This window comes from Aphelocoma coerulescens, chromosome 3 (genome assembly GCF_041296385.1).
Source record: "Aphelocoma coerulescens isolate FSJ_1873_10779 chromosome 3, UR_Acoe_1.0, whole genome shotgun sequence".
Classification (NCBI taxonomy): Eukaryota; Metazoa; Chordata; class Aves; order Passeriformes; family Corvidae; genus Aphelocoma; species Aphelocoma coerulescens.
The window spans coordinates 21271557-21286639 of NC_091016.1; the positions used below are offsets into that span (position 1 = coordinate 21271557).

General features: G+C 36.7%; 1 protein-coding gene across 26 annotated transcripts in view; it reads right to left on the reverse strand.

The window, feature by feature from the left end:
- The window catches only part of NRXN1 (neurexin 1), a 681973-nt gene that overhangs the window by 398285 nt on the left and 268605 nt on the right, over positions 1 to 15083 (reverse strand). For 25 of the 26 annotated variants that reach the window (XM_069009396.1, XM_069009411.1, XM_069009402.1 and 22 more), the window contains 2 exons: positions 11341 to 11779; positions 2046 to 2429 (listed from right to left, as the gene is read on the reverse strand). In XM_069009396.1, coding sequence (XP_068865497.1) covers positions 2046 to 2429; positions 11341 to 11779 — 823 coding nt within the window. Of the gene's footprint in view, positions 1 to 2045; positions 2430 to 9762; positions 10986 to 11340; positions 11780 to 15083 lie in introns of those variants that run through there. The other variant, XM_069009423.1, reaches the window with a different exon arrangement.

Genomic DNA, 15083 nt, shown 5'->3' on the forward strand with positions numbered 1-15083 from the left:
AATATTAGGGAAAAATAAAAAAAATTAAATAGCAACAAAAAGTAGCTCCACACTTTTTTTTTACTGAAGACACCTTATATACTTAATGTTAAATATTCTGGTTGTTTAATCTCCAGTATTTTATTCTAAAGCTTTATTTTCTTTGTGGAACTGCATTGTTTGCTGAAACGAGCATGTTCCCCTTTTATTTAAATTAGTTTGAACAATTACAAATGTGCAGCTTGTATCACCACATACAAAAGTTTATCAGTTCCTACACACGGCTAGTAGTTATAATAAGTAGTCTGGTAGGATGCCAACACGATACTTTCAGAATCCCAAAAGCTATAATCTTTTTAATGCATGACCACTTGGGATATGAATATTACTGAGAAGACATCTCCTTTCAGCACAGTTCCCTCTGGAGAGGGAAACCCAAGAGCAGGAAATGATCTCATACTGCTGAAGTGCCACACATATTTCTGCTGGACGAAAACCAAACATTGTTGTAGAGGAGCCAGCATCACCACTCCAGTGCCACCATTCCCACCAGGGGAATGCCCTGGGAAAAATGAAACCTTAAACTGGATGATGCTTGAAAATAAGGCACGGGAAGTAAAAAAAAGCAGAGGTTTCTCTATGAAACATCAACACCTGTCCAATATATGCACGGGAAAATGCTGTGATGAAGCCTGCTTTCAGTTCTTTGCGGATCTGCATGTGTTTGTGTCTCTAAGGCACATGTTTCCTGGCTTTTCAGTGGAAATTTAAAAAAAAAAGAAATGCAAATCCGGTTTTTGCTTGTTCCCCTCTGTAATAGGAGAGTTTGGCCACAGGGTGGTACACCAGCCATGTTTAACCGAGGGCTGCGGGGATGCATCAGGCAGCTCCGTTATCCCTCTGCCAGCTCCACTCCACCAGGAACAACAGTCTGGTGAGCTCGGAACAGCTGGCCATGAGCCAAAGGCATAAATAGTCAAAAAAATAAGACAGAAAAACCCCACAGAAGGATCTGAGAATCTACGTGCAAATGCTGATAATATGCAAGGACCTATACTGCATAAATGCACATATCTACTGACATAGAACTTAAAACATTCATTGGGCTTTTATTTCTAAAGAATACATTGTCATTTCATCTGACTAACTGGAAAAATTAATCAAACTAGATGAAAAGAACTTACATTTTCAGCCAATAAATTTTAGGTTTAGATTTCAGGCTGAAGAAAATATGAAGAAACTGCTGTGTCAAATAGGAGATGAAAAAATACAACTCCTGGCATTGAAACACTTTCTAGTTCCATAAAATTAAAAATAAAAAACTAAAATATTAACAAAAATTTTTTTATCGTTTACACACTTACATTAAAATCTTTTATTAGCGCACTCTACAATTTTAAATAAATTACAGGGTTTTCTATTTATTAACTAACCTCAACATCTGCCTTCCTTGCTGCTATCCAGCTTTTCAATTAAATAAATGGAGTTTCTCAACTTCACTGTTACCTTTTCTAGGTAAGAGGAATACTCAGAGATTTTAGATAACTACAGGCAGTTTCCTTGGGTACTGGGATCTTTTCAAAAAGAGGTAAGTAAAAATATTAATTCCTACTGAATCTTCTGCTTTGACCCATGGATGAAGTTCTGGCCATGGATTTAAGTGACACTATGGAATTCAAAAGTGAATTTAATCATATACTGATATTGACATAAATAAGCAGAGAACAAGACTTCAGTTTGGAACTGGAGTGTGACCATTTAGCAATGCAATAATATTTAAAATTGCTTTCATAAAGCTTTTCAGAACTCAGCAATGTCTGATGAGACACAAATGCACTTTAGAGTCTCCCCTAAGATCTTTCCTCTAGAGTTACTTCTTGAAGTCTACAGCAGGGCTCCACCTCACATCAAGGGAAATCAAGGATGCTTTTTTTGCCTCAGAACAGTTAATGATAATTTAACATTTTTAATCATTGTACAGGAATTTATTTATTTTATGCTTGTGCTTTTTTTTTTTTTTTTTTTTTAACATAAAAATAGAAGTGCAGTCATCTCATGGAACCTACCTCTTTCACACGATCTGCCAAGGTACCCCGTGCCAGAGCAATCACACACATATCTGTTCCACCCATCCCTGCACACACCATTGTTTTTACAGGGGTTGCTAAGGCAAGGTTTTGCAGTTTCTCTTGAGCATGAAGGTTTTACTCCAGCTGTGCTTTGAATTTCAGCCATCTGTCGAATATCTTTGCTTTGACCATCAATAAATAAATCTCTAATGCAGCCGACGTATCCATAATTGAGGAGCGCTGTCCACACCTCTGTTGGGAAGACCAGGCCTGCTTTATTTTCTGGTAAGCCTCCAAGATACAAGTCATCATCCAAGTCAAGGATTTCACTTTCCCCTGGTGCAGTATATGGAGTACGTAACGTGTTCACAGATATCGTCCCTGTAAAGACAATAAAATGTGTGATTTTCAAGAGATTTGATTTTGGTACTGTTTTTTTTTCTCATTCATCTACATGTCACGTTAGCTCCTGTCAAACAGCTATAAATGAAGCAGAGGTATTTTATTCATGGATTCAGCTATAGAATCACAGTTAAACTTCACTATTTTAATTGCAATGTAGCCAGGAAATTAATGATGTAAAAACCTTTATGCACAACACTGTATGATCACAATATGAAAAACCCCGGTCAAAATCACCTTACCAATCTCATAGGTGCAGGGGAAATGCAGTTCAGAGTTATTTTCAGAAATATCCTCATTGTGCAACAACAACAAAATCTTCACTCCCTCATATGTGTTTCAAAGCATTACAGCCGGGGTTGAAACCTGGGAGGCAAATCTGAGTCTTTGGTTTGGGCCCAAAGACACAGTATTTTAAAAGACTCTCACCACTTTCAGTGGGCTTTGGGTAAGATTTTTTTCCTTTAAGTGTAGAAGGAAAATGCTCTCATCAGCTGCCAGGCAGGCAATCATTAAAAAGGAAGTGATGGGCTCCTAGAGGGAAAATCAATGCCTCTGAAACTTATCTCAAAATGTGTGCATGTTACAACGAGAGGGAGAGATGATGCATATAGACCTTCAGGATATCAGAAATATATTTTCCATTTAAGTCTAAAAATTAAATAAACAAAATTGAAACTAAAATAGAGTTCTCTTTTTATGAAGTGTCTGCACAAAGAAACTGTATTCAACTGCAAAGATCCTTTTTTGGTGATACTTTGTTTAAAATAATGAGGTATGCAACACTAACAATTTGAATAAACAGAAAAAAAAATAGTACATACAGTCACAGAGCACACTTATGTCAACCAATTTTAAATTTATTTCTAAGTAAAATCACTTGGAAAAAAAATCTTCATGTAGATCTTCACAGAAGTGATTCCTTATCACTCTATGTGGGTACAAAAGCAAACAAAATATAAATCCAAATATTATATACGTCTCCAAATTGTCATAATGTGCCAGTCATCATCATGCAATGCTGTTATCTGCTGGACTTAACATGGAAAGTGTATTAATGGTGACAAGACACTGAAGAATCCCATTTACCACAATGAATTTATCATACACATATATATACAAAGTGAACATGATTCACCATCTCCACTGTTGGTCTGAAACAGATTCCAGAAAATAACACTGATTACCAAAAAGGCTCCCACCATGGTAGGAGTTGTGCATAAGAAGAAATTCACACTTTACACAGCATACATACTAAAATGTGAGTTTTAAGCAAACAAAGGCAGGACAGAAAAAGATCATCCTATGACTTGGGTACAGCCTAAAGCTTAGGCTTCTCTTTTCACCAATGGACACTGTAGAAGCTATATTTTTTCTGTTCTTTTGTTGGTTCAAGAGGTTAACTTCAACAACTTGGACAGAATGAATGTCTAGAGAATTTGGATCATTAGTAAAAAGCTCTTTGGGATAAAGGTCTCAGGAGGTCCAACTCCCATGTGAGACTTGAGACATATTGATTTCAGAAGGGCTGGATACCACAGTCTCCCTACTATCAGAAGAGAGCTAACAACATAAAGGTTTTCATAGCATTTTTGCATCTTTATAAGCACGTTTAAAGAATGAGGATGTGGTCAGGTTTCCCTTTTATGGACTATAAGAAATGTTTTCTGTCTCAGTTGAATAATCACATAGATATAAAAGTGAACTTCCAAGAAAGTAAGTAAGAAATAGGCATGCTGAAACAAGACACTTTTCCTTCCAAACTCCCATCTGTTTAAAACTGATGATTATGTTTTGCTAACTCTAAAAATTTGTTGTTACTTCTCAGCTTCTAGAAGCAGAACTTGGCACTCATATGGAGCGCTCGCTATAGGCTTGACCTTAGGCATGCAAGCACAAACATTTTGAGGTTTGATTTGATTAATCAGCTGTGTCAAACAAGGACACCTGTGAATGACCTGTCAAACCAAGAGAGACATTTCAGAGAGCATCCTAGGGATCAGGAAGGATGGCTAACAGGCAACAGATCTTTTCTTCTTCATAAACATTAAGAGATGCTGTAAATATAAATTGTACTTGTCCTTGCAATGTTTCTTACTGCTATTGTTGCCTTCTCCCATCTGTTGATGTACAGGCTAATTTAAGACCAAATGCTCTAAAGCTATGTTCAGGCAGCACCCACTTGTGCACCCACACGAGTTAACTCAGCTGCAACCTCCAACAGCAAGCTCCAACATGTGAACAGTGCTGCTTTCTGCTGGACAAAGACATTTATATTTTCAAGACATTAATGAAGAATCCTGGAGCTACTTTTCTATTAAAAAATAAAAATTTACTACGTCTTGATTACTTTCAGCTCACAGAAAATGACAGATAAACCTCTGCCAGTATAGGTGACACTCTGTGTTCCAAGTGGAAAGTTTGCAAGCACAGAAGGCTTAGGAAGGTGAATGATAAGGGGATCTGGTGACTGTGAATTATGGTAAAGTGTTAGACTGAAACAGGAAATTTTTCTTCTCTATGTCATAAGGGATTACCCTGAAGAGAGCTTAAGTATTATTTTGAGTAGATGTCAACAGCTTCTTAAAGAAATGAACTTTTTACCTTCCCAAGAAATGAGACCCCATAAAATACTCCGTGTGAAAAGTCCTCTGAAACCTTAGTGTGATCATAGCATCTAATGACTATGGGTAGAAAAACATGACAGGCAACCACCTGGCCATCACTGCTGGTGAGATCCAAATTACCTTTTATGTATCTCTGACACATAATGCAAACTTTACTCACTAATTGCTTTGTAAACACCGATAAAAAAAAATCCAAGTAAAATAAGGGAATATAAAAATATTCCAAAATACAGCAGAAATTACAGAGCCTTTTAAGTATCCTATTACAAAATGCAGAACTCAAGTTTATAGAACATAGGCTTACAGAAAATAAACAGTAGTTCCATTAACACCTTTGGATTCACAGTGCATCCAGAGATGAGACAGAGGTAGCATGTGCTGTTTCATCTTGGTGAGGCTTTGGGGGTAGGGGACTTTTTTTGCTCATTTTTTGCAGGGGCTTGGGTTTGTTTTCCTGTGGTTTATTGGTGGGGTTTGTTTGTTTGTTTTTTAAAGCTTGTTATCTTTATTAAGGGAAACTTTCTGAGTTCAACTGAAAATGTCTCAAGTTGGACCTCATAACAATGGCAGAAGCTACCACAGAAATTGGGGACTGTGGTGCACACCTCCTTTGATAGACTTCAATTCTACTCTCCCTGAGAATTATAGGCAGATTAAAAGGAATAGTTTTGTCAAATCACCCGTGTGCTCCAATCCATTCAGATGTTTCTGCTTATGAATGTGAAGAGACATCACTTTCCATAGAGGAAGAAAGGGAAACTAATGGAGCATGCAAATGTCTTATGTGGCCAGCACGTAAAGGGTTAATAAATTTCCCTGTAAAGATACCGTAACATCATTGTCAAGACAGAATTTTTAAATTTGATAAGACAAAAGAATTGGACATACCTCGTTTAACAAAATAACCCAGAGACAACAGATATGAGGAAGCAGCAGATTCAGTAGAGCACTGGATGTTCAAGAGAGAGAGAAAACTATAACCTTAAATTGTAACATCTCTGGAGTAAGAACCATCTTAAAGTTCCCTCTTTGCATAACAGCACCCAGCACCAGGTCAGCAGCGATACCATTTCTTTGAAAAGAGCCATAAATGCCTGCCAGGGAACAAGCAGCTTCCATACAGAGATTTTTAAGACTCAAATTTGGAAATATTATCTGTATTTCTATCAGAATAAGAAAGAAATAGAAGAATGATGAGAGCATGTGGTTTGGCCAGCCTGAAAGGAGAAAAAGAAGGGGTGGGGTGACTTATTTAGTCTGGGAATTCATGATCCAGCTTCAGATTCTAAAAGCAAGTAGTGTTTCTTATCTCCAGAAATTAGACATAAATTTAAGGCTCCTGTAATGACCACAGCATTCCACCTGAGAACACAGTGCAATTTAACATTCAGAAACTTCTTTCTGTATTGGAAAAGCAGTTTGAGAAAAAAACTAATGAAATTATGGCTTTCAGCAAGAATTATTGACTTAAAGGATAACTGATTAGTGAGCAGTCCTTCAAAGGATGAGTCAACAACATAAATCAACAATAAAACACATATGGGAAAAAAATAGGAAATACACTGGAGATTACAGAGAAGCCTATTGTACCACTTGGCTGAGTGCTGGTTAAGTTTAATCTTGGACTTGGAGAAAGATGCAGATCAGCCAAGGAAGCTGATTTCATTGAAATTCATTGACAGAATTCTCCTTAAAATGCAATATAAACCTATTCTCCCAAATATGAAAACTATTAACATTTGTTGAAATTGGAACGTGTAAATCTGGCTGTTCTTAAAAGGTTAAAAAGATGTGGGAAGTAATAAAAAGAAGGGTACATGTTAAAAGAACCTGCAACAATAATACATGTAATGGATATCAACAAAGCACTACTTACAGGGAGATACTGATTATAGTTAAGGTCTAATTATATACTCTAGAAATAATTTCTGGTGTTCAAGCTGAAACTCTAACTTTAGTTCAAAATTTCAGTGACTCAGCCCTTAAATGCTTCCTACCTATGAATAGACTCAGATACATTCTGTTTTACACTGCCCTACACAATTGGAGGTTGACAAGAACAGTAAGTTTCCTCCCTGATTTCACTATGCAATGGTAATTTCCAAAGGATGAATGGTGTTTCAGCAAAAAAATATTTGCATGGTTACCCTTGCATATGGAAAAAAAAAATTTAAAGAATACTTAAGTCTCAGAAAACAGTTATTAAACCTATCCCTACCATGTTACAAGAAACACTCTGAGCAAAGACCTTTACAGCAGCATTATGATTGTGTTTTATTTAGTTTGGGTTTGTGGTTTTTTTTTCTAATTCTTTTTTTTTCTGCAGCATTGGCAGTACTGCTAAGAGCAGAACAGACAAACATTTCCCTTAGGTATGACTTAATGAGCCTCTCCAATCATATTCATTATCTCAGCAATTTACTTTTTCCTAAGACTGTGTATGAGAAACTAAATCATATTTCTAAACCTCATCTCTCTCCTGATCAGTTAAATATGAAGATTTTAAGTGCAGCTACTACAACTGTTCTGATCTCTCTGCTTACCTGATGTGGCCTATTCATTTGCTTTTTGTGCCCATGAAAAGCATTTGCTTATTAAAAAATGTTGAAAAATCAGAGCAAGGTATTAATTCTAAATACATCTTGTGTGCTAAAACACAATAGCTGTGATGAGGACTGTGACCACAGCAGGCAGCTCATGGCTGAGACAGGACACCTGTGAAACAGCTATGAAGCCCCAGTCCTTCCCAGGAATTCAGGATGTATAATTCAGGAGTACTGTGAGGAAACTTGGGACACAGCAGCTGGTAGCACTGCTGCACACCTAGCAACAAAGATGGACCAGAGGAGAATATCTTATGAATATCTTTCTTTTCCTAATCCTTAAATGTTAACTAAATATGGTCTCAGGAGCTACATTTTCTACCAATGATCATCTTTTTAGGTAAGAAAGCACTCAGAGCAAGTCCTATAGGCAACAGAATGGGATTCTAGGGTGAAAATGTCAAAAGGTCTTTCAGCAAAAGGGAATAAAAGACACCATCTCTTTCCTCTTCCTTGTATCTCTCAAAATATGAGTGGATTGGCAGAATTAATAGTGAATGGGGCCTGGATGATGACAATTTAAAAATGTGTTCTCATTCCTTGCATCTCCCTCCCACCTCCACTGCAACCCCAGACAAGCAAAGGCAAAGTCAGTAGTTTAGAGGGGATGCTCACTGTGACTGAGAGTCTGGAAGAGAGTAAAGAATGAGAAATAAATCTAATACTTGCTGATCTAGCTAATATGAAAGTCAAGGAAATTAGCAAAGCTCCTTGAGAAATGTCACAGCATTCTACTATCAGAGGGAACCACTCTGCATTGGATTTGAAGGCTACGAGCAAAAGGTCGCAAGACACCAAACTTAATTTAAAGAAAAAAAAAATAGAGTTTATTTGAGCTACTTATTCATTAACAGAAGAATCTCTTCCTTTTTGCTTGATAGCTAGGGAAATATGCTATCAATGGCAAGAAGAAAGTCTCAGAAAAACAAATTTTTTTTTCTATACAAGGTATATTCATTCAATTATATAAAAATTCTGAAGGTAAGCTAGTGAAAAGTAATCATATTCAGGTGATTTCCAATATGTTTGGCTTGGGCTAGAGAAAAGAAACCAACAAGCATCCTGAAAGAGTAAAAAGTGAATTTTATTCTACATGGGCAAAATACACCAACATTCTCAACACAACCACGAGGTGGAGGGGGTTGAGATCCTCAGGACAGCGAGGAGGGCACACAGCAACCTCACTGCCCTGCACTTCAGGAGAGCAGACTTTGGCCTCTTCAAGGCTCTACTCAGTAGAGTCCAATGGGAAAGAGCCCTGGAGGGCCGAGGGGCCCAAGGATGCTGGCTGGTATTCAAGGATCGTTCTCCAAGCTCAGACACAAGGCATCCCAACAAGGAGGAAATCGGGCAAAATTGCCAGCAGGCCTTCTTGGATGGATAAGGAGCTGCTGAGCAAACTCAGAGGAAAAAAAGCAGCTTTCAGAAGGCGAAAACAAGGGCAGGTGGATTGGGAGGAATAGAGTAAAATTGTGCAGGTTGCTAGGGATAAGGTTAGGGAACACAGGGCCCAGTTAGGATTGAGTCCCCCCTACCACTCTACTTTCTTTCTATCACTCTCCCTCCTCACATTTACTGTTAGATAAAATCTGTACTATTGACTTTGGCACATGGTCTCATTTGCACCTTAATTCAGGCAGAGGCATCTCTCTAATAACTGTAATAACCTGATCTTACCATCATTAAGACAAACAAAAGCATTGCAGTTTATTGGTACTTCTCCTACCATAAACTATTATTGTATGTATTAGAATAATAGAAAAACTTGGATTCTGCTTCAGATTGCAGCTAAAAATTCAGTTTGCCAATCCATAATCCTGCATATTTTATTCAGTATTCCTGGTAATAGTTCAACATCTTAGAGTTAATAGGTATTATGATTAGTTTTCAACAGTGACAAGGGGGTTACATAAATTTCACCCATCTTCATCACAGGCAAGTCATCAGATGGATTAATTAGATTATTTATAATTATACTAAAAAAAAATATGCAATCCTGATCACCAGGCAGGTTTTGCTTCCTTAAATTACTCTATATTGTAGATGTTCAACAGTTTTTAAGGATTAAAGTATGCCCTAAACTCTCTTAACGTCACTTGTGAATCACATTTTTTGTGAAGCAATGAAAGGGCAGAACATATCTTCAAATGTAAACAATTGTTATGCATTTATTTCATTCCTTTATAGATCTGTTGGCTTTGAATGTAAGAATAAACTTTGCTTTCAGCAGTCCCACAGGCATGATTATTACAGGATTTACTGCCTCATATGAATCACTGAAACCACACTTAAGAAGAAAGTCTGAAATGAAAATTGTAGTATAAATAATATAACTGCTGGATATTCAATCCCAATTGAGGATTTTGAGAAGTTGTGTTTTATTGTTTGGTTAGGGGTTTTATTTTTTTTGGTTGGTTGGTTGGTTTTGTTTGGTTGGGTTTATTTAACCTCAAGAAATGTAAATGAGCAACTGATGTACTATAATAAGAAAAAGTCTCTAGCATTACAATTTGAAGCTGCAAAGTCCAGGAATAAAATAATTATTTTTCATAATCACAGTGCATATCAATTGAATTTGGTCTGATTTTCAGCATGGATTTGACTGAAATCTTCAGCTGAAAACTGCACCTAAGATTTGCTTGATCTGAAATCTGATTTGTGTGTAGTAAGAAGTTAAGTGATAAAATGATGACTTTTGGGGGCTAAGTTTTACAAAGAAATCATAAATGCAAGCTATGGAAAAGGAGCCACCTAAAAGAGTAAAGTGGGTGAAATCCCACAAAATCCAGAAGTGGAGCTTACATTTTTCAACACCCACTTTAAGAGTGTACATAAACTTCAGACTGAATATTAATATTAATCAGAAAATTCTTCAGGACTGAGTTATAGACTCAATACGTTCCCCACCCCCTTCCTCCCCAGATCTTGGCGTGAACTACAGAAAAGGCACCATAGAAGAGAACTGTCCTAAAATTGATGTATATTGATTATTTGCTTGAGCCAAGATATGTACTCAAGATGAGAAGAGCTGATACATTGACAATTTCACTGGATAAATCCATTTTAAGCTGTACTAGATTTCAGTAGCATTAGGAAGAGTTTATGAATTCTTTATTTTTACCACTTTTTGGTGAGATAATTTTCTCAGTAAACCACTCCAGAATATGAATCATACTGATAGAATGTTGGAAGTCAATATTTCCATTTCTGCTGACACGTGTTGTTAGCCGTTCATTAGCATATCATTTAAGTGTGCTGAGATCTGCTGACATGATTGGAAGCTCTGTGTTGTTTCTGTGGGGCAGCTATTCCCCGTGTTGGAGATTGAAAATAAAGCAAAAAAAGAATTGCTGAAAACATTCTTGAAACTTGCCACTTCAGCTATTTGGTGTAAGCAAGCACAGAGGGAGATTACTGTTGGTTTTTCAAGCACACAACACACTTACTTGCAAGATTAAGTACTTGATTATCCAATAAAGTTACCATAAGATATTTAACTCAGCAAATAATTGTATTCTGGTACCTGACAGCAATGATTTCTTGTATTTTCCTTATTTTTCGGATGATGCTCAACTCTTATTGTGGGAACATCAATATGTACCTAGTATTCTCTCAGACACAGCAGATGAAACATTCTGAATGCTAACAAAAGGAACTTACCTGACCGCCCATCCCGCTGAAAATCCACATGGTACCATTCACCATCATTCACCTTCTTCTGCAAGGCTTTTATTTTTATAGTACCTGATCCCATGTCTAACAGTAGGTAGAGGTGGCCATCAAGCATCTCAATGGCAAAAAAGTCAACCTTCACCATCTGTGGATGTTTGGCATCTTTTTGGTGCCTTGGTTTCCCGTGACTGAAAAGAATCAGGCCATTTGGCTCAGTTGTACGAAAGTCAAATGATATTGAGCCTGTTTTCTTGGCATTCCATTTTGGCAGAGAGATGAAAGACTCTGGTGTTTCAAATGTGATTGGATCTAAGGTTGCAACATTCTCACATTTAAATGCTACAACCCCATGAATCTTCATTTTAGCATCCCCTTGCTTGGCAAGTCGAGACAGCTCCAACCTGACATCGTTATTTTTATATACAACCTGCAAGCAAAGCAGAGAAGTTACTCAGAGAAACCTGACCATTTTAACCAAAGAGACATAATCTTGAATAGGCACATTATTTAAGGGATAATGGTGATGAAACATGAATATGATAATTTACACACAAACAAGATGAAATAGCTATTTTCATTGACTAATGATTTAATAATTGTTTTCATTAAACCAAAAAAAAGTTGCTCTAAAAATACCCCTGCAGTTAATTCTAACAATCTGAAATAATCTACACATAATTTATACTATGAGTTGCAAATTAGCTTGTGTGGCCTTGATTACTTAAAAGCCTTTTCTGCACAGCCATTTCGTTATTATAAAGAAGTATTAGATTTCTTCTTCCTCTAAATCCTTTGTCATTGTCTTAACTCTTCTGTTCATGTACAGAAAATATACCAAGGTCAGACACTTCATAATTTAACATCTTTTCAGTTTGTCCTTGGGGCTGAGGAGTAGTAGCATTCATGGAATTCGTGAAGCTATATAAGAGAGGCAAACTAATATCAAAACAGATCAAAACAGACAAAAATCTTTGAGCCTGTTCAATTGGATAAAAAGCCCCCCAACTTACATATTTTCCCTGACTGAAGAATTTTCTGATAAAAATGAAAGACAATATTAGTTTTAAATCCAATTGACCTCTATAGCAAATATTCTTGCTTCAAATCACATTTTAACTTGTCCAAGAAGCCTGTCATGATGCAACCATTTCCCAGGGTTCTTTTCTTTATTAGTATTTTCTCAAATTGCTGCTCTTTCTGAGTTATCCATAATACAAGAGCTGCTGAAATGAGCTCCCCAATACCAAAGGAATGCACAAGTGTTTTGTCAATACTTTAATTGTTTGATAAATGAAAGACTCAAGCTAAAATACCACTGAAGGGCTGAATACAAAACCATAGCGACAGAAGCTAAAACTTTCTTCTGTGTTTCTAAGGTTAAGCCCTACATTAAAAAGCAATTTGGAGAAAAAGCAACAGCTCAGCAAAACCAAGCACTTTGTGCTGAGGCTTCTTCATCTACAGATCTGCAGCATTCAGGACTAGATCACGTCTGGCCCTCGTCCAATGTTCCAACTATGGAGTGTAGTTCGGAGCTACAGGGGACCCATCACTGGTTTAGACTTTACATCCCTATTGGGGGTTAGAAAGTGCTTTCTGAATACTTAGGATAGATCTGCTGGATTCATTTCCTCTGAGATTTAGTTTGAACACAAGTGAAACCCACTCTGACACCCAGTAAGGGGAAAACACAGCAGATGAACAGCAGAGCCATGCTACTGTTAGAAATCAAAGCACTAGCACTTACACAATCTAAGATGACATACCCCACAAGTGATAGTTGCTATTGAAAAATGATGTTTCAAGATAAAAGAAAAGGAAATGATTGATAGAGTGACATTTTTTTAGTAAGAATTGTGTTCATTCCAATTATATCATTATCCACAATGCAAATTTTATCATAAGACTTGTCAGAATTATTCTACTATATTAAAACGTACCCTAAAAGCTAATAAATAAGCCTATTTCTTCATTTTATTTCAGAACTGAGTTAAAGCAGTACTGCTCCCATGACAGCTGTGTCTCCAAAGACGACAGATAAACCTCACTGTGGATTGCTGACAGCAGAAATGCTACCCTGCCACAGAGACACAGATAATGTGTTGTGTTCTTCAACTGATATCACCAGAAGTGAATAGAATTGGACTAAACTGTAATATTACTTAGTAAGGAAACATATTTCCATTTATCAAATGCATCCATAATACCTGAGATTTTACAGATTGTGCACAGGAGTTTAGAATGGTACTGGAGAATAAGCACATGCAAGTGACATCCCTTTGGGCTGGCTTTCTGTCTTTAGAGTGAAGAGGAATGCAGCAAGAAGGCAGCAGTCTGGGAGGTTACTTAAGAGATATCTGGTCTCATGAAGCATTGACCTCTTTCTGCATCAAGAAGGATTTTGGGAAGCTCCCACTTCGTTTGAAGAAGCTACAGGGGGCAACCTTTCTAGATTAGACTGAAAAGCATTAAACAGTGCCAGAGGATGAAATAAATAAAAAAGGAACAACTGGACTCTTATTAGAACTAAATCATGCTTGGTGACAGTGAAAGGAAGTATGTCAACAAAAAACATGAGAAAATATTAAATTGCCTGCTGAACAAGAGCAGGTTCCAGGGCAAGGCAAATAAATGTACAAAGAGAATTTCTTGTTTATGGACAAATCAAACTGTCCAACCTTAATGAAAGATGGTGAACTGAATATTACAATTGGGAGTTAATAGCTATGTTAAAAACCAGGAGAGTAAATGAAAGCTAGGTTTTCCTTGATGTCTGAAACAGCTTTCTATGATTTGAAGTCATTTTCCAACTCAGAAAGAATAATTTCTAATAAATACCGTTTAAGAACATAATGGATAAAGTGAAATGGCTTTCTCAATAACTTGTCACCAGCTCTTAATTAACTTAATATATAATGTATGAGGGAAATGTTGCTAGAACACTTTAGTAACAGTGACAAATATTGTCAATTTTATGCCACCAATATTAAAACATTCTTGGAATCCCTAAATATTGCAAATGACAATTTCTTGCTTCCATATTCCACAACTGAAACTTCATAGCTACTGAGAAGCAAACGACTGCATCTTATTACATACATTGTGGGGACACTGAATAAAGCCTATATCTAAGTTTTAGAGTGCTTATGTTCTGAGTTTTAGAATGTGCTTATGATTGTTTACTCTTACTAAACAGAAAATTTGGAACTGAATTTATCATGAATAGTTGGTAATAAAACAGCAATATATGAACCATAACTGAAAAGAACTGTAAACTATTAACTGAACACAGCTTGCATTTGGGAGCCTGTTTCCTGGTGTTATGCTGAGATTCTTACTCCTCTTCCTATCCATGAAAAATGTACTTAGCCATCAGCGAAGCACAACAAAAAGGAGAAAAGCAGTATGTTCACAGAGATTAGTTGTTAAATTTTGGGAAAACCACTGAACAGTAAGAAATAATTCTGAGGCTAACATTTCATGAAGGTACATGCTTCAGAAACAACAGCCTCTAGGGTACAAATAACTTACTGATTTATCCATTGATTTTGCCTTTTTTCTTTTGGTTCTGTGTACATAAGGACAAACATGCTTTTAATAGGGCTTATATTATCTGCTGTTTCCATCTGAGGCACACAGCATATTACGTTAACTCAGTACATTTTCCCTCCATTAGAGACATGGATTCACAATTAGTCAAGTGAAGGTAATTTGCAACAGAGAAATATTGG